The following is a 25,071-nucleotide window of genomic DNA, read 5'->3' as shown; positions in this document are numbered from 1 at the left end:
AAAATGTAACAAGACTAGAAGTATTTAAGGTTTTGCATTGTTCATCATTAACTAAATATCGCAACATCAACACCGAAGTATCAATTTTCAAGAATAACATGGATAGATATCGTTTCCATAAGCGAAGGTTCTGTTTGTTCAAAGTATAGGGTGGTCTAGTACCAAAAATTGATATGCTGTTCACATTATACGGAGTTTCCGTTATGCAATATTCGCACTCCTGTAGTATAGAATTTTGTAATGGTCGATTGAGGCAATTTTTACTTTGTGCATTTTAGCTGGTTTCGTTCCTCGGCAATTTGAATGCAACTAGGTATTAAAGAACTTGCGAAAAGACGGTCGTCTGGGCAACGCAAAAAATCAAAGGGGGTTCGCCACATAATTATAACACCCAAAAACAACCAAAATCGAAGCGGCGGCCCATCGGCCGACACAGAGTTGTGCATGCAAGGCTAAAGACAAAATTAGTTTTAAATTACTAGTGTGCGTTTTGCCGTCTTGAAAGACAAGATCTGAACGTGATGAAAGTACCTGTTGAAGCTGCAGCCAGCATTCATTCTTAATATGTATGTGGTAGGTAGTTGATGGATGCTGTACCATCTCTCAAAAATCCAATCCAACACGTACGTGACCTTTCCTTGCACACTCTAAATAAACAATTAACAATCATTTCCAAATTTTACCCTATTTATAGTTAGCAGCCATCAGGAACAGATGAGGTAACAAAGTACACTATTCATTGTCAGTAATGTTTGATTTCGAGAAATAAATTCTAGTACCTACACACTTGAAATATATTCTATCTCTAAATAAATTTTAAAAATTTAGGAACTTTAGTTTTATCCTGATAATCTTGCGAACAAATTTATCAAATTATTAAATTTTTTCGGTGATCTTCGACACGTACTTAAAATGAATTATTAATAGAAGAATATTGTTCCAGACTGTCCTAGACCCTGAAAATTAGCACTTTAATAGTTTAAAGCAGCTAATTGCTAAAAGTTTTCGGTTGTTTCATTCTTTGGCATTCTCTATCACTTTATTTTCGTTTTCCCTAATTTCCTGTATTGGCACAATTAATATTTAACTTTTTAATATTATTGGTAGTGTTCTTCATTAACTAAAACCACACAGTCAACCATTTGCATTATTACGTTAGAGCGTAATCATCAGTACGAATAATAAGTTACGAAAAATTCTGACTGGTTTCCACAATTGGTCATTTAAATGCTATTTAGTTTGCTGCTTGCAACATCCTAGGCCTAGACAGTAATAAGACAGACAACTCCATATTGTCTTTTTGAGTTTATTGACCTATCCTACAATAAATTATATGTCTTCGAATGACGTGTGCATAATTTACAATTCACACAATACAGTTGACACCTACTTGTATCCATAATTTTAATGTAGTTCCTTCTCAAAGGTCTTTGTAGGAAGTAAAGCCTATGAAGATGCTCACCTGTGAATAAGGCAACAATTTTCATTCATCCGTTCGTTCATTGAAAGTAAAATTTTTACAGAAATCCAAAATGGTAGTTTCAATTTCAAAGTAAGTACTCTATTGTGTTCAAACGAAAAGCTCATGCAAATGTATAGAATAAATACCCAGAAGTAGGTATGATTAGTATAATTAATGTCATAAATTTCATTTACAATCATCATTCGGTGACATGTACCTGTACTACAGTGGGCATTGACCAAAACAAGTTTCAAACTTTTTTATTGTACTTATAAGCTAAACACCTATGTGTATGTGTGTGTGTGTGTATAGGTGTATATACATATACTTTGAGACTAGCAAAGAGATAGTCAAGTTTGGCCTTTCTCAGAACTAACGGACTCGGGTTAAAAATTCAATCAGGTCTTTTTTTAGCACCCGAAAAAATTTGCGTTCTTGTACAAAAGTTTGTTCAGCATTTTTACAAGGGATAGGTATCTGTGTGAGTAAAATTTAATGGTATTACAAAAAACTATATTTTATAACATTTGAGAACTATTCCTATGCATAATTGCTGTATTCGATTTACATATAGAAGTGACCAACAAAAAAGAAGTTCTAGAAATGTTAAAAATTTAAATGACTATAATAATTTTGGTCAGCTATGTCTCTCACAAATGCACAGGTGTGTCTTCGTTTGTCCATTCCTCTATCTGTTAATTACCTCATACTGGTAAATACCATCCCTCACTCCCTTATTTTCGATACTAGGAGACGTAAAACTTTAAAACAATTCAAACATTTGTACCACTTTCGAAAACAGAAAGAAAATACCAACATGATAAGGTGTTCCAATAGTATTAAGAATGAGCAGTATTTTCCCATGTATTCAGATGTTAAAATGTAAAACACCTTTAATAATTTTTCGTTAATAAGTAGTGCCTACGCAACCATTTACGACAAAAAACTCATTTACCAGTGAAATTGATCAATAACACTTTTTTATAATGATGAGCCGATAGAAATAATAGCATTTTAAACAGAACATTTAAACCAGCAATGGGCTTACATATAACTCGTTGACTATTACGCTGTATGGTATAGCGAGAGCGTTCTTTTTAACTTATTACGTTTAACTAGCAGATGACAAGCAAAGCAAAAGAATCCTCTTCGTGCTGAAGTTGGTAACCTTGGCTTTCCTGTTTCTTCCTAATTTGGTTCGTGGGAATTACATATAGCCAAGGGTGCATTCTACAGAGGAAGATAAAAAGGACAGTAATCCTGCAAAAGCAGCTCGCTGATGGCAATAACTTTGTTGTCTGGAATGTACTACTTACTTAACCGATCCATTATCCACTTCCCGTGGCGTTACACAAGAAATTGTGCTTAATATTCAAATAATTCAAACTAACACACAATTACATATATATATTAAAAAGGATTATTCGATAAATTGGTGTCATTCCTAGACATTTGCAGCAAGTACAACTTGTTGTTGTCAAACATGAAAGTTAAGAAGAAAATCCTGATGATCAGTGAGCGAGAGCAAGGATCCATAACAAAAGTAGACTTTTAGTATTAATTCTGCTCACAGATCAAGTAAAAACTAGGAAAAACTGAAAATAATAACGGTTTAATGATCTCTATTAGTTTGATGTATTTCTTATGCGTATCTTTGCGATTCCAGCAATTGTTTGAAAATTGATCTAAAGACTATCAGCAAAACACATCAGTTGTGTTGATCTCCTTCAGATTTCTATGGATCCTGTGGGGTAGGGTATGGTTTAAAGGATTACATACGAAGATACTGTAGGAAAAATTTTGGAAGAAAGTGTGATTCATCAATTTGCAAATGTAAAAGCTGCCTGTGCGCGAATTCGTTATTACGAAGACGGTCAAAGACCTCTGATGTCATCAAATCAAGACACCGTGTATGTGTAGACAGAGCTACAAGACTTCCAAAATATTTCCCCACCTCGCAAAAACGGTCAAGCACTTGGTTATACTTTTTATTAGCGGCAATTTAGCTTTCGATCTTATGCGTGAATGAATTCGTTTCGCTGTTAAATTCATACATCCGCAGAAAGCTTTGATCATGAGAGAGGACCGATCTTCCAGGAGCAAGTTTTTCTGCTTTTCCAATTCCATTACAAAAGACAACCATTAATAAGATATTATCGCGAGTAATGCGTAAAAATAGAACCATATGATTCAAAATCCTTCTAGTGAAAACTTTTATCGTCATCATTACAGGATTGTCAGTCCTAAAACTGGTTGGACATGCACCTCCACTCTCCCTCTCCTGAGCTAATCTTCGCATTTCCCTAACACTAGAACATCCCACATTTTTAACTATTTGCGAACAGTAATCCAGGTCTATCTCTACTCCTCTTAACTCCTATTTTATCTTTTAATATACCTCTGACACTCTTCATGTCTAAGAAGGTGTCCTACCAACCTATCTCGCCTATTTTTTATTGACTTCCATAGACTTCCTTTATTCTCCTATTCTCTCTAATACCTCTTCATTTCTAACCTTCTCTGTCCATGGTATCCTCATAACACCACATTTCGAACGCTTCTAACCTTTTCCTCCGCGCTCACCGTCCATGTTTCGCACCCGTACAGCGCCGCGCTCCCAAATATACACCTTTAACAATCTTTTTCGAATTTCTACATTAATCGGTCGCGTTATCCTCTGCTTTACTTCCTTACTACTCCTTCCGTCCTGACTTATCTAACTTCCTTGATACTTAAAATCCGCCATTTCTTCTAATCTTTCGTCTCCTATCTTTACATTCGCTCTTTCCCTACTTTTTCTTCCCTTGTATAGTAGTATTTTTGTTTTACTTTTATTTATTTTCATATAGTACTGTTTTGACAAAATCGCTTCCATTTTATTTAAAGCTATTTCCAACTCCCCCTTGCTTTTATATTCAGTACTAAAAATTTTGTATTTGCCGTTCAATTCTCAAGATAACAGTTCGAGGGGAATAAGTTATACTTACTGAAGTCTGTTCGATAAAGGCAATAATATCCGCAATACGTAAATCGGTCTGTCTGTAAAGAAAACTCAAAAGCGTCACCCTACATCCGTTCTTCCACGAAAAGGAGCACAAGTCTCGATTGTACACTGAATTGTTACAATGCGTACGATGCATTACATAAACCCCATTCATAAATACATAATCGTATATAATATGACATACATTACATATTACTTGGTGTATGATGCATTATCGACCAGCAGACTTATCACAGCTGCTTTTGGATAAGGACATTCGATATACGTACACTTCCTTTGCAACTGTAGGTTTTTCCGAAAACTTATGGTACAAAAACAGATTGAATACTACACATAAAAACTTGTAACTGCCATATGAGTATTATTATATCATCTCTTACGAAATAATCAGCGGAAATTTGTTCATAGGGACTGGGAAAGTCCAGAACGCAAGGTTTTGTAAGTAAACGTTAATAGAAATACTTAATTATTATGTGACATCTGACTTCTGTACTCATCCCTATCCCCCTATTCTATACTCATCTCTATCCCCCACCCCCCTACATTATAAAACTAGCTCATTCGCAAAATAGTAACCTACTCCTGTATTGCAGTCATTTCATAGAATTAAATGCATATTCTGCAGCTCGCGTGTTCTTCAAAAATCCAGGTATCTTCTTAAAAATCTTCCAGTCTTCACCTTGTAGTGAGTGATTTTGGTGCACATGCAAAATTGTGAGGACTTCCGAGTAGTTAGAGACAAAAAACGAAAAGTAACTAGAAATCTAGAAGGCAAGTCTGCCAATAAGTCCAATTGAGAAACTAAATGAAGCTTAGCTAACCTGTCAACAGGGAAGCGATCTCGGTAAGATCATTAGTAACTATCGCAAGCCTCGACGGGCATCAGAAAGTTTAGGGACCGCAGGATATTGGTGCACCACCCGTATCCCAAAGACTTACAATTAGTGTATGGACAGTGAAAGATAAAAGCGAGAAAGGAAATAAAGTGGAGTGAAGTGAGTAACCTGTCCTAAACTAAGGGGTTACTCATCTTGTTAACCCTCTTTATCTTTAAACTGACTCCGTTGGGGGTCAATCCGTCTGACGGAGAGGACCCTGAAAATCTGTCTACCATCCAGACACAATGTACAGAGTTTGACGTGTGGATAAGTCTTATAAGGCTGCATGCTAAATATCCATCTAGTGCCTATCCAAAATGTTATCCCATGTACCAATTGCCTAACCTAATTACAATTTATAGGTAGATATAATTGGATATCCCTAAGTACCTTAAACATTTACAGGTTTGCTACTATTATCNCTAGCAAGGAGATCGGGCTGAAACTATAGCTACAAGCTATCCAAGGATGGTACTATAGAATGTCACCTCAAGGTAGGCCTAGTGGCGTCATCTCTTGGTTAGGCCGGAAACTTATCAATCCACCCTCGTATATAGTTTAAAGTGGCTGCAGAATTTGCAGCGAGCACCGAGTGTCACTGGATTTTTAATTGGTAAATGAATATTTTACGTCGATTACAGCGCAGATCCAACCGGCAATAAAACAGAAAGCCAGTAAAATAGTTCCTGATAAGTTAATTGAATGTGTTAGTTATTCTTTTATTTTCTGACAGTTGGCATAACACACATGTGCTCAATGTTCACCCGTCACTACTGAAAACAATTTACTATGTTTTATAAGCAAAAATAGAAATGGGATTGAATATTTCCGGTGTAGGTAGAATTGTTACAAATGGTTAAAGAAAAGCGTTAAGGAAACGCGATAAACTATCACAATCATGTACTCATGCAACTTATTTTGTGGAATTCGTTTGTATAGCGAAGAGAGGAAGTTGCATTCATATTCCCAACAATGCTAAACGACCACGTTTAATTGAGATTCGATTAAATTGACATCCAACAAGCAATAAACTTCAACGAGAGCGTTAACGCACATCGTTCTTTCCTTTTTTCTCTCTTTCGCTCAACTCTTTCTGGAAATATCCGTTGGAATAAGGCTCTAATAAGGCGTGTATATACTAACGTACCTACCAGTATATCTGTATGTGTGGGGGGTATGGCCGCAGACCGCACATGCGGTCGCATACCGTTACGCTGCAATAAGTTACCGCGATGTTTGCATACCTGCCACACATGCATATATGCACGGTTCGGCTCGTTGGACCATCGGGCACACGGCGAAAAAAAACGCTAGTACCCACGTATACACGGACAGGTTTGCCAGGGCGTATTTTGTCTGCGTGCACACTACGACGCCTCGGCGGACGGAACAGGTTTCAAAACTAAATTAGAGCAATGATCAAACAAAAAAAATAATAAATAATACAACCGAAGACTGCAGAAAACGTCCGAGTTAAACTAGGACATTATCAACGGTCTTTCTGGGGGTGGGAACGAGGCAAAGCAGTAGGTAAACGTCACTGTCTAAAAAAAAAATCAACCAAATCTGAACAAATACTTGTATGTAGATCATTTTTTGATTTTTGAAATCTCGTCATTAATAATAATGTTGAGATTATGACGCTCCATCTTGCATATTCTATAAACCAAGATGGCGATTAATAAAAGTAGTATTAGACTTATCAGTGTGACACATTAAAGAGACGCTACTGCCTTGCATCAGAATAGCTTTTTTACGATCAATTTTGATTCATTTCAGTAAGTACTTTCGGCCTAATTGTCAATAATGTAAGTAATTAATGCAGGTAAAAAAGTACAAAATAGATGCTGTATGAGCCGGGATTGAATCGCGCGTTGCGGCGCTCGCCAAAGCAGATTCTAACACTTCCGCTGACGCTTGCCTTTGTCGGTTGCGCAACATCCGTTGCCACTTGCATACTGCGCACGCAACATCCGTTAAAATTCTAAAATTTCACTCTCACCTTGCGACAAATGTATAGCCGAAACCAATACGTATAATTGGGTATTATATTTAATTGTATTTATTTATTTATTGTTAGTGCGAATGTGGTGCAATGGGTAAGTGTAGGCAGCGGCAATTTCGAATGGCTAGAACGCCGAGTCGGCTAATTACACGTTAATTTCGCCTCCACATTGAGAACGAAGACTGGAATGCAGCTTCAATCACGACCAAGGAGGGTTGCAATACACAACACGCAGATATATATGCACAAAACCAACCTGTCGGTGAGTTTCCAATACAAGCGAGTTTGGAACAGAGAAGCTGGACGAGACTCAAAGAAGCCGTAGTTAGTGAATGGTACCTCCTACCTACCACATGATAAAAATTGTACTTTTATTTACAAAAATAACTGGTGAAAGATTCCATTCTAGCAATTAGTAATTGTAGTAAGATGTTTTTAATTAGATTGGATTGCCCTGTTCGAAATGCAAAAATTGATTGGATATAGATCGTCATATTAGTTTATCTCCATTGGATTCTCAGATATTCATTCCTGACTTCTTTGGTGAAACTGAATAATAGTTAAGTTCCATTTGCTCAAATTTGTTTATTATCCATATTTTAATCAGTGGAATTAGTAAAATTTTCACCTCGTTCAAAAAGTAAGAAAATTGTTGCAGTTACGTATAGATAATGACTGAAATAAGGGAAATTAAAAAAGGTTTTTCCTATTGGTACATCTTTACCAGTAAAATTTTTAATAGCAATATATTTCAAATAATTTCTTTCACATTTTTAAAAATTTAATTCATATTAGAATATAGATATAAAACAAATAAAGTTATAGGTCAGGAGTGAATTTGTCAAAAATTCAGTTGCTAAACACTGAGTTTTTCGAAATATTTTTCAACCAAATGAAGTCCATTTTGTAAAAGAATTAATTAATTAATAAAAATACCCATAAACAGTAATAAACTCCTTATTTGTATCCAACAAAGTCTAAAGTTAGATAAATGAAAGTACAATTATACACACAAACATAGGCATTTAAATCAATTGCCGACTGTAGACCGAGTATTGTAATCAACTACAGCAACAATTTTAATTAATTCGATGTATGAAAATGTGTGTGGCATTCGTTCGCTTTTATACAAGGGACGTGCGAAAACTGAAAGCGAGAAATACATTATTGACCTGCACACAATCAATACCTACGTAACAGGAAAATGTAAAAATGAAACCAAAAATGTTGTGCCTATATATAAGGGAGAACATTGAACTGCGAATTACGAAATAGATTGGAAATTTTGAGGAAGTAGATCAAATTCTCATTATAAAACACGACAAACTTAATTTTGAGGAGACTCAATCCTCATTACGTCAATACCAAGACCTAATGAGCTAGAAACCATTTACATTATTCAAAATCAGATCAAAATAACGGAAATTACTTAATGAATGAAAACGCCTGGTTATCTATTACAGTTTGGAGGCTCTTTGCCTCTAAATCGTGGGATATTTTCCAATTTAGCGTCAACTTAAAATAATTTATCACTTATCTATTATTGGTAGCAACTACATAACCCTTTACCACTGCATTGCATATTAAGAAGAGAACTGTCCCTTATTTTTTGAATGATGGTTCAAGGTTAGAGAGACCACCATGACAAGTACCATCACGTACTTACTCCACACATACACACACATATATATATGCACGCTTATACATATGTGCATCGTCTGGTTTGGTATTTCGCGGCGCAGGGCCAGGCAATGGCCTATAAAACGGCAAAGCTGAGAAGAAGTTTCAGCCGCTAAAACAATACTCCCACATGGTATTGCGGTGCGGCGGTTTATAGATTTGCAAAAAGTGTACACCTATTCTTCTCCTGAGATTCCTTGATGCCAATTACGTTTTATGAATGCCCTTACTACCCGCGAAATGCCGTTCATTCTCAGTCGAGTCGGAAAACCTGCTGCCGCATACCTACACTTTGGCTCCGGCTCGAAGGACCACAAAATGCGTCTTCGCCACCAAACCGTTCCCATGCAAAATCATTCAAATTTAAACACTCAATTTCCTTAAAAATGATACAGAATAACACAATTAGAGATGCACCGCATAGTGATTTTGCCGGGTATCGGATAGCTATAGAAATTGTAACAGAAAATGTAAACGCAAAAGATCTATATCGAAATAAGAAATAGTATTGTAATTGATAAATCCTATCCCAATATAATCTTAATTACCTATCATTATTAGGTAGGTTTTGTTGTTATACATATTGCATTATTATATCTGGTAGAATTATCCGGTGCTACTATCCAGTGCCCGGCTGGATCCAAAGAATAGTGTCAGATCTGCCGGTAATTCAGATCATTGCTAGATATTTGGATATCTTTCTAATAGTAACCGTTCTACGTCGTCTATTATATGCATGGATTTATATCAAGGGGGAACAGTAAAAAAATCTGGCACAATTCTGGTTTATTAGGACGAATTCATCCTGGAGTTAAAGCCCATGTAACTGACGGTGTGATTCATAATATTAAAAGCGAATCGGTTGAACGTATAAATAAAGAGACGATTTAACATTCACGAGGTTTCTTCGGCCATCCGGCATAGTTGCCCGGCCATGACTTCTTCTTTCCATCACAAGCCTGTTTACTTTTACACGGGTAAAACATTTCGGCTATGTGCGTTTTCATAATATATAAAACAAATATCGCGACCCAATAGGTCTCTATATTTCCACTCATCCACCAACTAAGGTTTCCTTATGAATCGCCAACATGGCGTGTGTACGCAACTTCTTGTCCAAATAATGGCGAACGTAATATATCCCATCCGGTCTACTCAAATATTCAATTGCTTGAGAAAGGATAAAAAAATGAGAAAACTACAATTTAAAAAATATAATTAATTGATCAATCAGATTATGTTTTCATTGCTGCAAGGGCAACAGGAGGAAATTGTCGATTTACTAATCATTTTTTTGTAAAATCTTTTAAGAAACTTTTACGAGTGATTAATATTTAATTACCATCTGATTTTTATTCACTCCAAATTAACTCAAATTCATTAGGAAAAAATGTTTAATACCCCGAAGGCGCCATTGTCATGCTCGGTTAGGGACTATTAGACGGGATGACATTAAAACCTGTAAAGCTATTATTAATACATATTACTGACCGTTTTCTTGTTCTCGAGCGCGCCAACAAATTAACGGCAAATCGGACAGCAGCTCTGTTTTCTTTTTTCAAAAAAAAAATATTAAAAAGACCAATAGAGTTATAAATATGTTATTAATGGTGAACGTAATTTTTCCAATTAAGCGGCTGGCTTAGTTGGCCTGATGGCTTGACCGTGTATATTAATAATTTTATGTGCACAATTATGTAGAAAAAACTGTAGCAGCTTCGCGTAATTGGCCGACGACATGAAATAATGTTAAACGCTGATTGCTCTTACTTGTCAAATACGTATGTGTGTTTACCGCCAATCGAATGAATGAATGAATGAATGAAGGTAAACATGGAGAATGCTTTTTCTGAAACATGTTAACAAAACCAGTAAATTGTCTTAGGAATTTTTTTCACGGGTTTCTAAACAAGCTGTGTGGTGTTGTGACACCCGGTAGGAACGAAGAAGGAAGAAGAATATTTTTGGTGAAGATATTTTTGGAGTAAGAGTACAAGAATCAACAATTAACTTACTACTGAATGAAACAATTCTCTTTTACAAAGGGAATTATTGTTAGATTCAGTTTAGTAGATATGGTATTAAATGGTGAAAGAATGTGCCGCCGTCAAATATTTACATAAATGGTACATGTACACATGTATGGTGGAAGAATTGGTAGGTCTTCACCCTGTCATCAAGACCATCGGTGGCTGCAAGCGGCAATATTTGTTCGTAACTAATGGTACGGAATGCGCTAGGCATATTTGTAGACACCCTAGAGTGGTCGGTAGGTCAATATGATAATAAGTACATGCTACATGTAAAGACGTGTTCAAATACGGCACGACACCCCGAAATAGAAGACGGAATCTTTTTTAGTTTTTTTTAAGACTTTTCACACAGGAAACGTAAAAGGCTGCCTGTTCGATTACGACAGGAATTGTGCCACAGGATTTGGCGCTCACTTTAATACTCGATCTCTTCAATTTCGTTACAAGCAGTTTCTATTATAAGTAGTAGTAAGCAAAGTAGTTTTAATTTTTTTTCGATGTCGAATTTTTGAAATGTGGAAATCTGTCGTCGACAAGTATAAAACACAACTTTTCGTATTTTATGTCGATACAGCCGACACAACAACACAGAGAAAAATCCATTCATCAGGCAGGTAGTACCTCCAACTAAAAAGAGCCCAGTACGTAATACCGATGGGAAAGAAGCTTTTAATCACGTTGCCCAATCGAAATAAATGTTAACATGACATTTCCTAAAATGAATTACTCTTATACAAACTACTAACCCCCTCGGTACAAGAAAAACATAAACATTGGTATCGATGCTGTGTTTTCTTCCGGGCTTTTTGGCCGTGGCCCGTGGAATCTTGCTTTCACAGACGTTTCGCCGTTCTTTGCTGACGGCATCTTCATTGGTGACTGGGCAGGTGCTGAGTCATGATCATCAGTTACGAAAGCAAGATTCCACGGACCACGGCCAAAAAGCCCGGAAGAAAATACAGCATCGATAGACGCCGGTCGTGAAAGCCTAAAAACTACATAAACATTGGTATATAAAACGCGTAAGCAATTTTACTTAAAAGATTAAAGACTTAAAAAGACTTAATATAAAATGAAAACTATTGCCAGATCTGAGATCATCGATTAAGCTCCATACTGCCCTTAAACACCCATGAGAAGTTAAGAATAAGAATACAAAACCCGTCTGGTTCATTTTTAGTTTAGTAATTAGTCTAGCTTACGAAAGTACGAGGAGTCAATTTTTCTGAGGGTTTATTCGGCTTTCTATTCCTTGCTTATAGGTAATATCAGTGTATATAAGTGTGCATCATGTTCAATAAGCACATAAATAAACCTTATTATTATGTTAGGAATGATACTAAAAATTATCTAATCTGGTGTAACGGTCGGAGGAATTGGCAAACGTGTTTTAGAAACAAGAATTGAGTCGAGCATTTGGGGCCACAATTAGGTTGATTCTCTACTCCGTCTGGACCTACGTCTGTCTATACATATGTATAATACAATATTTAAAACGTACGTAATAAGTTCGAGTTGGAGCAACATTTCTTCCTATTATTCTTCACAATCATCATCGTCATCATACAATACATACACATTCTTACATACATACATACATAAAATAAAAGCAGAGCATGCAAAACAAAATCCTTGAATAAAGTACCTCGACCACTCACCGAGATCTAATAACGTTGTTAAGCTCCCAAATGTAAAACTGAGATAACTATTATGATATGAACAACTTACCTCGCGCACAGAGAGATATGAGCGTCTTCGCATGACTATTTACAATATCATAATTGATTCCTACGGATTCGACGGGTAACCTCCACAAAATATGCCTCAGGAAGTCCTGGGGTGTTACAGCTGCAACGTCCCATTTTAATTTGCTTAAGACTAGAATTTCCCACTTCTGAAACAAATAAATATAAACGGTAATACTACTGTCTCTTATAATTAAACTGTTCATTTAATTAATTAATATATCAACAAGTTTTCATATTTAAGCGATTTAAAAGATATTTTAACGAAATAATAAAATTGTCAGAAAGATGTTTTCGTTTTGCAATTAACTAGCAGAGATCTCTCTATTCTTATAAGACAATATTTTGGAACTAATTGAATTTTACATTTGTAACTTCTAAAGAAGCCATAATGATCAAGTTAACAACAGGGTTGTGGAAATTGCAAGTGTTCTAATACTACAAATGAATTTCCATCAAGTAAAACTAGTGCGTGTTCATGTATCGCAAGGGTGACCTGCCTATAGTTGGAACGGTCAAAACTGGCATACTCAGCAATAAAATTGTCGCAGTTACTTTTTTCTTTCAACTTACTAACTAGACTAGAGCGTTTGTTGACAGAACGCCTACTTTTACTCACGACATAGAAAAGAGATGTCAGGTAGGAATTGCAGCGGACAGTAATGAAGAAAAAGAAATAACATTACACCACTTAATATGCAACAGAAAGAGATACAGACAAGCACAATTTGAACATGTTACCTGCGTCGGACCTTAAAGAAAATTCAACATTTTTAGGAATTCCAACCAGGCAGTTATAAAGTCGACTCTGATCTTTTATGTACCAAAACAAACTGTAACCGCTGTATCGCTTACTATTATTCGGTTATCTCTGTACTACTCATAAAGCATTTCCTAATTTAACAAGGGCGTTTTGGGAACGCTGCAAATGACTACAGTCCCAAGTAGAAGCAAGAAAGAAGGTACGTCCATTCTCACAGTTAATTTATTACGGACTTTGCCAATTCTGATGGTCCCAACTGTATCTATTATGTTTAACGGACACGCTGGACAGGTCTTTATTACTGTGGAATTTATAAGTGGGACATTATTGGCCTTCTCTTGAAAAAACCGAGGGGTTGTTGAGTGAACCTGTGAAATGTACCTGTTACATTCCTGGCGGATTTAAGAGAAACCACCCCCCATGTTTTCTCAATATTAACAGGTAGTTCGGTCGGAGGTCGCATTCATGCACTGCTTCTTCCGAGAACGACGAAATCGGATCCTTTGACTTCTATACGGCGCTTTTGTACGAGGGTGCGCACATTTCAAGTTTGTGACATTATAATAGAGGCAACAATAGCGAACCGAATACACTGCAGGTTATTTTCCATTGTTAAATTGTATCTGTACGTCAGAAACTGGCGCCGACTATTTTCGCCAAAAAATTGACATCAATAAACAATAACGTGCATCACTTCTAAATACGAATGTATTATTAAATATTATACATATGTATGCCTATATACAGGCGCCAGTCAGATAATTTTTCAGTTTTCCTCTTGAATAGCTATACGTAATATGTATCGAATCTTATCTCATTTAGAAATAGCGCTAATTATGCACGTTATGTATATGTATGCAATTAGTCAGACGTGTTAGGTTTAATTAAATGACAAACATTTAAATCATCGTCATGTCGTGTTTCTTGGTAGCAAGAAGAACTTCCGGAACAAAGCGACCATATGAAATGTATTTATTGTTAATAATTTTTGTGACATGTTAAAGAACACGAAAAGAAATGAACAAATCTGATAACTGATAACATGCCAAATAAGACAAATAAGAAATGGAGTTTAACATGTTTGGTTAGGGTAGGTTAGGTTTCTCAGTGTGTTAATTAATAACTTCTAATATAAATTATACTTCGAACAAGAATTAGTTCCTTCCAATACATATAATAATTAGATTTGTATAAAACGAAGAAAATTGATCCAGGTAAACTTCTGCAAACTGTATTATTTTCACGATTTAGTGCGCAGTTTCAAAAATTCTAGGGCATGCTTTTGGCCTACGCGTCCGGCAATATATACAAACAGAAATTAATAATAGGACACCCTTTATTTGAGCAACGGGTTGTAAAGGAGATAGGGAAACTTCAAGTACAGTATCGAGAAAAGTTAAAAACTTGCATATTTAGATTTTATAGTTTCTAATCCTCCAAATTTTTTAGAAAATATAAAAGAAACAGCAAATAACGAGGCCTATTACTATATATGCTAAATATTAAATTTTTAGGACTAACCATTTTTAAGAATAGGGAAGAGACTGTAGCAGTGAATGATCTTATAGAAATGCTCCTAACCCTTTTGATATACATACGAAAGTGTAGAAACGAACTAGAAGCAAATTAATTTTATAAAACTACACATAAAAACGACTTGCAAACATGTACTTCATTATCATAACACTGCTTTTAAACGTAACGTTATAAGAAGCAACATGCAAAATCTTAAAATTTTCCATCCGCGATTGTCGGTTAAAACGGCAAATGAACTTTTCTTACTCGACGGCTTTTTCTCAATCTTACAAAGTAATATGCGTACAAGAAACGCGGCATAACCAATACTCCGCTGAATTTTGATAAATTTGATTCGTCGAAAGAAAGAGAGAAAGAAAAGCATCATCGTGTAACCACCGATATTTCTATACCGTACTACACACCACCGTCCATCGAACAGCAATAAGTGGATGATGGGATGATATTATTGACGAAGCAGAGAGTGAACGAGGACTCCAGTTTTTGCGGCGAGGACGAACAAGATAGAATAAGAATAAGAAGAAAATAACGAAGAAGACGAAGAAGAAGAAGGGATGAAGGTCGGGTCTTCGTTCGATGGCTTGCACGGAATGTCCATTAGTGGAAGACCAGTCCAGCCTGTTATTCAGCAGATTCATTAAAAGCCGCTATCGACAAATCAAATTAGTGAAATTAAACGACACTCGTCCAGACGTTTCTACCATTCAGTGATGCTTTCTAACCAGCAATCTTCTATCATCTATCGTTTAGTTTAGTACTCATTCACAAACTCTGCTCGTAAACCTCAAAATCTTACATTTCCACACCGTTTCATGATCATAATCTTTATGAATTTCTTCCGCTAACTTATCGAACAAATTTATTGATCGATTCCTGTGGCGCCATTGACGCTTTGGCTTCCATCGTCACAGAAAAACCTTATCTTTAACTGATAATCGTTAAAATAAGTTTACTATGCACCTATTCGTTAAAACTGATTCCTGAATCCATCTGAACATAGAGTCATTCATAATCATTCTTTCTAAATAAAAGAGGTAAATCCACTACCTTATTTTAAGCCAAAAAAGATGAATTATTCAAAAACTGTGAGTAATATAATTAACTCACATGAGTAGAAGTCAAAAAAATTGCGGAAATTGTCTCAAACGCATCGGAAAATTTCGGAATAATTCTGCTGCAATTTCAAATGGAATCATATAAATATATTGTTTAAAGTGGTCTCAGAAATAAAAGTCCAAATGATTAAGATCTAGTATTCTAATATTGTAAATTTTTAATAACTTTTATTTCGAAAACGAAAACATTCGAAAAATTTTGTACTACATTTTCGTAAGGACTCAATACTATTTTGTCAGGAAAGTGAACATACACCATATTATACCAGAAATTTTGTATTGCAAATGTCATGGACGAATCATGGGCCTGCTATTTAAAGAGAAAATTTACTACTTTCTTAAAAAGTTAACCCAATAAGTTTATAAATGTCTAATAATTGTATAATGATACCAAAAAACACAAAACCGTAAACGAAAATCGACAAAAGAAAACAGAAGCAAGAATTACAAAATTAATTACTTCTTGTTTAATTAAGTATTGCAAGTGGCAAATCAATTTCTACTTTAGCGTCGTGTTCCTTATAGAGATATTAAAGCGAAGAGAATTCTAAGGGACGTTATCAGTTTTCTTGGGAACTTATTGCGAGGCTATGTTTCGCTTTTCAAATATTATAAAACTCTGTTCCAGTAAAATTGTGGAATAGGTTAACGAACTACGACAATTAACATTTTATTTTATGTGTTATCTGTCGGTTTAAAGCAATAATTTCAGCAGTTCATAATGTTAATGAAACTGCACAAGGATCCGAATAATAAAATTTATCTGTTATTAGTTTTAATTATTGTTTTATTTCTATTTCTCTACAATATAATAATATAATTGTTTCATGTCGTAATACGTGCAGGAAATATATTCACTTATTTACTTACTAAATTCTGATGAAATTTAAAAAAATTATCGTTAAAGGAAGTAGACATTGCATGCAAGAACTAGAGTGAAAAATTTTACTTATCCATTCTGAAATTTTAACAACGTGCATATATAATCATTTCTTATGAACGACCATCACCATCGTAGTGAAATTGTAAGGTTTCAGCAGATACAATGTATTACATCAACGGTATTGAAAAGATTTGCAATTTAGTAAATTTAATCATAAAACTGAAATTAAATAAGCAACACGACGTAAGTACCTATCTAAATCAGTTAAGTGTTAACCATAGTGATGAAAGTATTTTATAAGAAAATAATTGGCTAAAATATCGTAATTATAAAGAATATTCTTAAGGGGCATTTAATAGCCCCTATACTGTAATATTAATTTGATAGGCAATTGAGGGTCATTTATATGTTTTATGTCGAAAACGGCTATACCATAGTGCAATACAATGTTGTAAACTGCTAAATAAACACTTGTAAATTAACTCCGTTAAGTATCGATGTGTATCTAAGTATTGCAAATTATTATCATTTCCTTTTTCTTTTTCTTCTTGCAACCCCTACATGGAAGTTCCCAAACCAGGTAGATTATTTATATATGCATGGTCTTCAAACATTGACTAATAAACCAGTTAAAGTCGATCAAATTCATTATTAGAGGTACAACCGTAAATAACTACTGCGAACTAAACAAATCAGTATCGTAAAACACAAAAGTGGATAAAGTCTATAATCGCAAGAGAAATCAATTATTTATCTGTTTTCTCCGTACGGCCTGACCGAATGCATGACCACCAGAACTTTTACCGATACAGTTTAGTACGTAGATTATTGCAATCACTTATTAACGCACAACACAATCTTGAAATTAATTAATCCATAACTATCTGATCTTGGCCTGAGTCCTTTTTATTTATGAACTGCTTTTCTTATCGAAGTTTTCGTTTCGAGTTCTAAAACGGGCTGATACAAAGGGATAATAAATTAGTTGTGGCGGGAAGTGGCGTTAAAGAGATGACATTCCTAGATATCTAATACATTAACGGCTTTATGGGCACCACCACCACCACCAGCCTCCAAAGAAACTGTGCCTTGTCAGCTACCCAGTGTTCCTCTAGGAATGCCACGTAATATCCATACATATAGACATATTTAGAAAGAAGAGAAACCTATGAATCAAAGAAAGTGTTAGCAGGTACTTTTCTGACAGGATTCCATGGTAAAACTCCACCCCCGTCGAGATTCTCCGAAGAAGTATTTGCTGAGTTGTACCGATTGATGGATATTTTCGGTGGAATGCAAAGCCAAACAGAAAATATTATTAAATAACTAACCCTCGCAAACAATTAAACAAAAGATAGTTCTGTCATGTTCATTTAACACTTATTCGCTAAAAGGAACTAATAATAATAATAATATGTTTATAAAGCATTATTAAAACCTGATTACAATGTTGAAAGATGCTGATAACCTCCTTAAAGTTTATGAATGGTTTTTTGTACGTTTACATTCGCTCGATAGATACAACACTTATCCTTTTACTGAATTACAATATAATATAAGTAAATAAATTATTGCCAAAAGAATTCTCATTTTACAAATCATTTTCGTTATACTGAAGATGAATTAAATAATTTTACCAAAGCTATTTTCAACGACCCAAGTTGATTATATGTTATTTATCAATTTACTAATTATTCTCTGTCAGAAAAATGATTATCGCTATTTTTACCCCTACAAAATAAGTCAAAGTTTAAGTCAACTTCAATTTTGTTTAATATATTTGCTATTTCATGAAGCTATTGTATAATAAAGAATCCTTTCTACATTTCCCCAGCTAACCCTTAAAGTACTTTTTCAGTATAAATGTTACTTCAAGGAAGAGTGTACAGTGTACACAAAATAAATAATACATACAGTCATACAAAGGTAGAAGTACTACTGTTATTTATAAGTGTAATTCATGTGTATGTACTTATATATGTACAGCAGAGTGCACACCTTTACTCGGTTACGAATTTTTGGTTCATTGTCCTTCGGTTGTTTGCGATACTTATTAACACGTAAAAAATAAAGATGAAGCGGTAGACGTAAAGCCCAAATTAGCGAAACGTCAGCCTAAATCAGCTGATTTTAAAGTTGTGCCACACATTAAGTACAACGACGATACTATATGCAAATTTAACAGAATCGAGCATGGACATAGTTGTCAAACGATACACAATCTTTATCGCATAAGTGAAAAAGTTCTCTAAGAATCAAGTTCATGTATCTGCCAAAACTTCCTGACAAATTTTCTAAAAGAAATTTTCTGGTAATATCTTAAAATAAACAAGTGCAAGAGGTCTCCAAGGATCAAGTCCATGGATGTGATTGCACGACACGTCAAGACTTCCTGTCAAATTTTCTAGAAGAAATTTTTCAGTAACATCTTAAAATAAACAAGTGAAAAGCTCTCCAAGGATCAAGTCCGTGGATATGATTTCTCGGATGTCTCAAAATGAACGTTGAATTTTTATCTTTTTAAATAAACAAGAAAAGACTTCATTTAAACCACGGACTTTCAGTCCGAATGAAAAATACTTTTGTATGTCTCTCGTCAGTTGTGAAATAACTGTGAAAACTTTGGCAACACGGTGTCGTTCTGTTGCTAAGGATTCAGACGTTAAGTAATTCACGTTCCTTATTCATCATCAGCTTTTGGTATTTGGTGGGACCAGCCAGTGATTAGGTATATGAATGGCATATAAATATATATGTGCATGTACGCAATGTTCTTCACAATGAATTCAGAGGAGGTCAAGACAAAGGTCAAACGCGATCAGCTGTATTTGTTATTTTTCTGTTATCACCGTATACATATGTATGTATATAGGAATTAATTAAGGCAGCGACTTTATTTCAACTGACATATTTTTTTGTGATTTCACGATAACACTTAAGGAAGCAAATAAAAATAAACATCTTTCAGTTTTTAGAAATTAGCATTTAGATGTCATATTATACTTATACTTACTTCACCGTTGAACACCGAAATCGATAGATTTGGCTAACAGGAATTTAGAAAACATGGGTACGTTCGCTCAATCTGTGTATGCGTAAAACATTCAAGGGTTTTACATAAAAAACTAAAAATATGAAATTCTTAAATAACACATAATTCTACAATTTTCACAAGAAACACAAAATAGAATATGGAGACCCTATGCAGAGCGTATCGTTTGCGCCATGACGCGTCATCTTATGTAGATTCACCTTTGATTAAACTAATTTTTATACTATCCTGACTGCTAAGTTACCGTTGCTTGTAGAACTAGAAATGAAATGCAAATGGCTTGCGTCGGTCTTCAATATTTATTATCGTATATCTTTTAATGACTATTTTCTTGTTTTGTGAAAAAACAGAAGACACTACATACTTGCTTTATTGCATTTTGTTTGCAAACAACAACAAACTAAAAAAATAATCCATGGGAAATGACCGAATCAAAATTTGCCGATGGAAAACACTTTGGATGCTAACTACCAACGAATCCATGGAAAATCAGACGTAAACGTATTAGCATACCTTTTACCGATAGGCAATAAACTTTCAATTTTAGTCGTTCCGTCATAGGGGCTGACTGTCATAACTATCATGAAGTTAGCACGGAGACCAGTAAATTAAAATAATACGTACGAACCATTATTAAGGATTCTTTTGTTTTTATGTGGGAAATTTTAAATTCCTAGTAATAAATAATCGTGTTAGCCCTGTCGGTGTTCGTCTAAGGAAATTGATAAGCGACTTTTCCTTATTGCTTATTTATTATCGCATAACTCAACGGTTTGATTACAAGAACTTATTAACTACGACATGTGTATATCGCGTATGTAGCTCGTTGGTTTATCGTGAAACAATGTTCCCATAATACGAATCACACAATCTCACAACCCATTGGCGGTAGCGCTACCAAATTAAATACATATTTTCTACCTACGTACCTGCATGATAAAACATAAGAGATCATTGACTAAACATACATACTTTACTTACTATACACTAATTATTCCCTAACAAATACGGCACATGACAGTAAAAGCAAAAGATTATTAATTAAATTAGGAAAACTTAAATACTGATTAGCGAAGGGTTGATGACAACAATCTGAACCTTCAGAACACAATTCCAAATGAATTTGCACATGTTTTATGGATTACAGGTAGATAGTCATTTCTAGTTCGCTTTATGCATGGGGGTTTTTCCATTTTCGCTATTTTTAGGATTCCGTAACTCAAAAAGATAAAAGAAACCCATTTAGGTTCACTTCGTTGTTCATTTGTCTATTTTCCTGTTAGTTACCAAGGTGCAATCCCTTGGACGGCTGAAGAGGACCCTAGTTGGTCCTAGAACGGCCTGAGGTAGAGGGGTTTTAGTCGGTAGATCCGAGGACTTCTTCCTCGGGAATCCGACACTACCCAGTCGTACGGACGGCTGGGTATCTTTTGAAGATTTCCCCTCTTCCACGAAAACATAAAAAAAAACCCTTGGAGTTGCAAAAAAGTGAAACTTATAAGTCAACAGCACTCACAAAGGAATCAAAGCCTATAGGATACTGCCAGTTGATCTACAATTGTGAAATTTGGCATTATCTTATACCACAAATAAAGGGGAAATCCAAATACACCCTGGGTGTGCGAGTCCCACTTGAACTTGACCGGTTTTTTTGTTGAATGAAAAAGAAAATCGATTTAGTTGGTAGGTATGCATAAAAGCATGACTTTAAGACTATTTGTTTTAAAAGATAAGAGCGATTCCTACTCCCAATTCTATTTTTATTCGGAGAGATCAAGTGGGATTATAAACCGTGTTATCGTTCAAAGACTGACTACGGGATAAAGGATCAATTTCTTCGGCAATCAAAAGAAAGCTCTCCGGCGCACTGCTCAAGAGGTAAAGTTACGATTTCTCTCAGATCTCACAGTGATAACGGACAAATATTAGGAAATCCATTGTCGCCTGAAGTTTGTTCGTTCCTAGACAAACTTCCTGTGGATAACGAACTCCCGAAGGTTAACCGTCATATTTTTATCAGAAGAATCGAACCTCACTAGAATTCATTGATTTTTATTATGAATCGGCTTATGTTAACATACCGGTAAAGTTCACCAGCTTGAGTACATATATCATACCTACACACTTAAAATATCACCATTTACCACCGACGGCTGATATGTCTACAAGGTCTTGAAAGTTCATGTACCCACTTCTAATTGTTGCAAAAGTGAAAAACATTTGCTAATTTTATGATCATGTTGAAAATTTATCGAAAAGATTATTGTGGTACGTCGCTGCTTTCCACGAGATTTTCCATTTCGAAAGTCCTTATACGTACTTATTTAATTTAAATACGAATTCAGTTTATTTTTTGATTCAGAAAAAACTTGGTTGCATAGAATGGAAATTAAGAAATCCTTTATGTAATTTTTCAAAAGGCTATTACGAAATTCCTAGACTTTTTCTTCGCGCACTGTCACCACTCATAAGCTAAAGACCCAGTAAGTCTCTTACTTTTGTATGATGATTTGTCGTAATGATTTGATTGCAAAATACATTCTAAATACTAGAGAAATAGTGGCGCTATTGTTTTTCTTCAAGTTGGTTAATGTGATACTTATTCGTCGTGTTAAATAGTTCTTAAACTACAACATGATATCGATTAGACAGCGTAAAACAGGTTCTAAATTACATAGAATTAATCGAATCCTTTTAAAGTACTACATGGTAATAATTCCTTAAATGGGACAATGGTTTGTTTACCACAAATACCACATAGCGCACATTTTTCTTCGAAATAGTTACTACAATTTCAGCTACAAACTACAAATTGTACAGAGAGCGAAAGAGATCAGCAAAATTAGAATTGAAACTGAAAAGGATTTATAATTTTTAATCAATATCCCTCGGTTTTATATAATTGTAGATCGTAGATGGGTCTGCCATGGTGGTCTGTATGGTTTGGTATTCATGCTGGTATGGATGTGTATACCCTTGTACACGTTTTTAAACACGTCTCTGTATGTGCACCACAAGGCACTTATGATACAAACGCGTATGAAGGCAAACCTCTTCCGAGAAAATTTAAATTCATGGGTGCTTGTATTTTCTTGAATGGTACCGCACACTAAACATGAAGACGGCCAATTCGATTAAATAGCTCTTCTAATGAAAGGAAATACTAGTCTATTAGCAGTGGTATGCCACATAAGACACAGGTATGGATTTTGCCGACGATTTTATTTCATCAGTTTGTTGATTTTAAGATTAATAAGACGATGGAGATTTTGTCGATGATGATTTTATGCAAGTACCTATATACCAGAGATGTGATTTATTTGAAATGCTTGCAGTTAAAATGCAAATACAAAATAAAAAATACTTTTTTTTATTCTGAATAACTGATTATTTAACTCAAAGGCAAAAAACTAGCAAAATAATTTAGCAATAAATAGATTTATAATGCTCTATAAATGTAAAATAACAACTTTTTGTTTTGATGACCTACAAGTGTCATACAGGCTCGGTAAAACTTATCTCTTATAAAGTAGTCTTATCAGTCACAAATATACAATTATTATACCTTGAAAATAGAAACTATTTCACCAAGCATTTAATTTAATGATAAGAAGTCCTGGCGCCATTTAAATAATTCTTTGAGTGTCTTTATTTATGTTGAAATACTTGAACGCACGAGGAAACGTTTAAGAATAAGATATCAATTGTTGTTGATCACTTACCCTGAGTTGCTCTATGGTGATACTGTGATCGGTATAAAAGACTAATGTTTGGGCAGGTAATGGTCTNAAACATTACTACTGCGTTATTTAAATGGGAAATAGAAAATTACAAAACGCAACACAACATCTAGGGATAGTCTATCGATTTTTCAAGTTTACGTACATAGTTGCTTATTGCTATCAATGTATCGATAACTACCGACAATTATCGAATATATCGATATGTCGATAACTATCGATATATTGATAAAGATGTCGATAGTTATCAGTTGCTTATTGCTATCAATGTATCGATAACTACCGACAATTATCGAATATATCGATATGTCGATAACTATCGATATATTAATAACTATCGTAGTAGTTCTCTTTAAATATCGATATATCAATAGTTGTCGATAATTATAGAGATTCTTATGCAACAAACCCTTAAAAACCTATCCATAAAATTCATTGCTAAAGGGAATACTTCGTCTTGACAGCTTTGTTCTTCGCAAACCTGCAACAGAAAAATGATCGGTGTTAGAACCCGACTAGAATTTATAGGGTACTTGCCCCCATGTAGTGTGCGGGGCTCATGTGGCTAACGAAGGGCATGCCGATATAGGGATTTCCCCGTAGATTCCTCAAAAAAATCCCACCAAAAAAAAAGTAGTGATACTAAAATGAGGATTGCCTTATAGGTTTATTCATATGAGTCTGAAGGAGCAAAACTATCACATGTATAATTATTACAATTAAATCTACCTTATGGGGGCTCGATGAAGCAAATCCGTTTGAAAATAAAATGAAAAAACTTAATAATAATACCCTTCCCAATTATGTCGTCGTTTCAATGAAATCTTTTACATTGCAACGAACCAACAAGTGTGCTTCTTGATATTGCTATTATAAGACAACTGAAATTAGATGCATCAAATTGAACAACAGTAAAACGATTGCAATTTGAAGTATTATTGACTACAAAACAGCTCAATAACACAATCTTACTTAAGAGCAAACAAATTTTAGAAATAAGTGATATATGTATATATTGTATTTTTTTTCATCCTTTTCCAATTACGTACTTTTAAATACATTGCACATTTAATATAGATCAATATGGCCCTTTACAAAATGTAATTTAAATGAATTTTTTCGAAGATTTACAGGCTTCAAATGCAGGGACATAGCGGTTGTGGCGGTACCGGCCG

The 25,071-nt window shown here is 34.8% G+C and overlaps 1 protein-coding gene across 1 annotated transcript in view; it reads right to left on the bottom strand.

The window, feature by feature from the left end:
* The window catches only part of LOC108741430 (G1/S-specific cyclin-D2-like), a 41,174-nt gene that overhangs the window by 11,544 nt on the left and 4,559 nt on the right, over positions 1–25,071 (bottom strand). The window contains exons 2-4 of the mRNA XM_018476244.2: positions 24,292–24,377; positions 23,879–23,942; positions 12,791–12,956 (exon numbers count right to left, since the gene is read on the bottom strand). Coding sequence (XP_018331746.1) covers positions 12,791–12,956; positions 23,879–23,942; positions 24,292–24,377 — 316 coding nt within the window. The remainder of the gene's footprint in view (positions 1–12,790; positions 12,957–23,878; positions 23,943–24,291; positions 24,378–25,071) is intronic.

This window comes from Agrilus planipennis, unplaced genomic scaffold (assembly GCF_000699045.2).
Source record: "Agrilus planipennis isolate EAB-ADULT unplaced genomic scaffold, Apla_2.0 scaffold275, whole genome shotgun sequence".
NCBI lineage: Eukaryota > Metazoa > Arthropoda > Insecta > Coleoptera > Buprestidae > Agrilus > Agrilus planipennis.
This window is presented reverse-complemented; position numbering and strand designations above follow the sequence as displayed.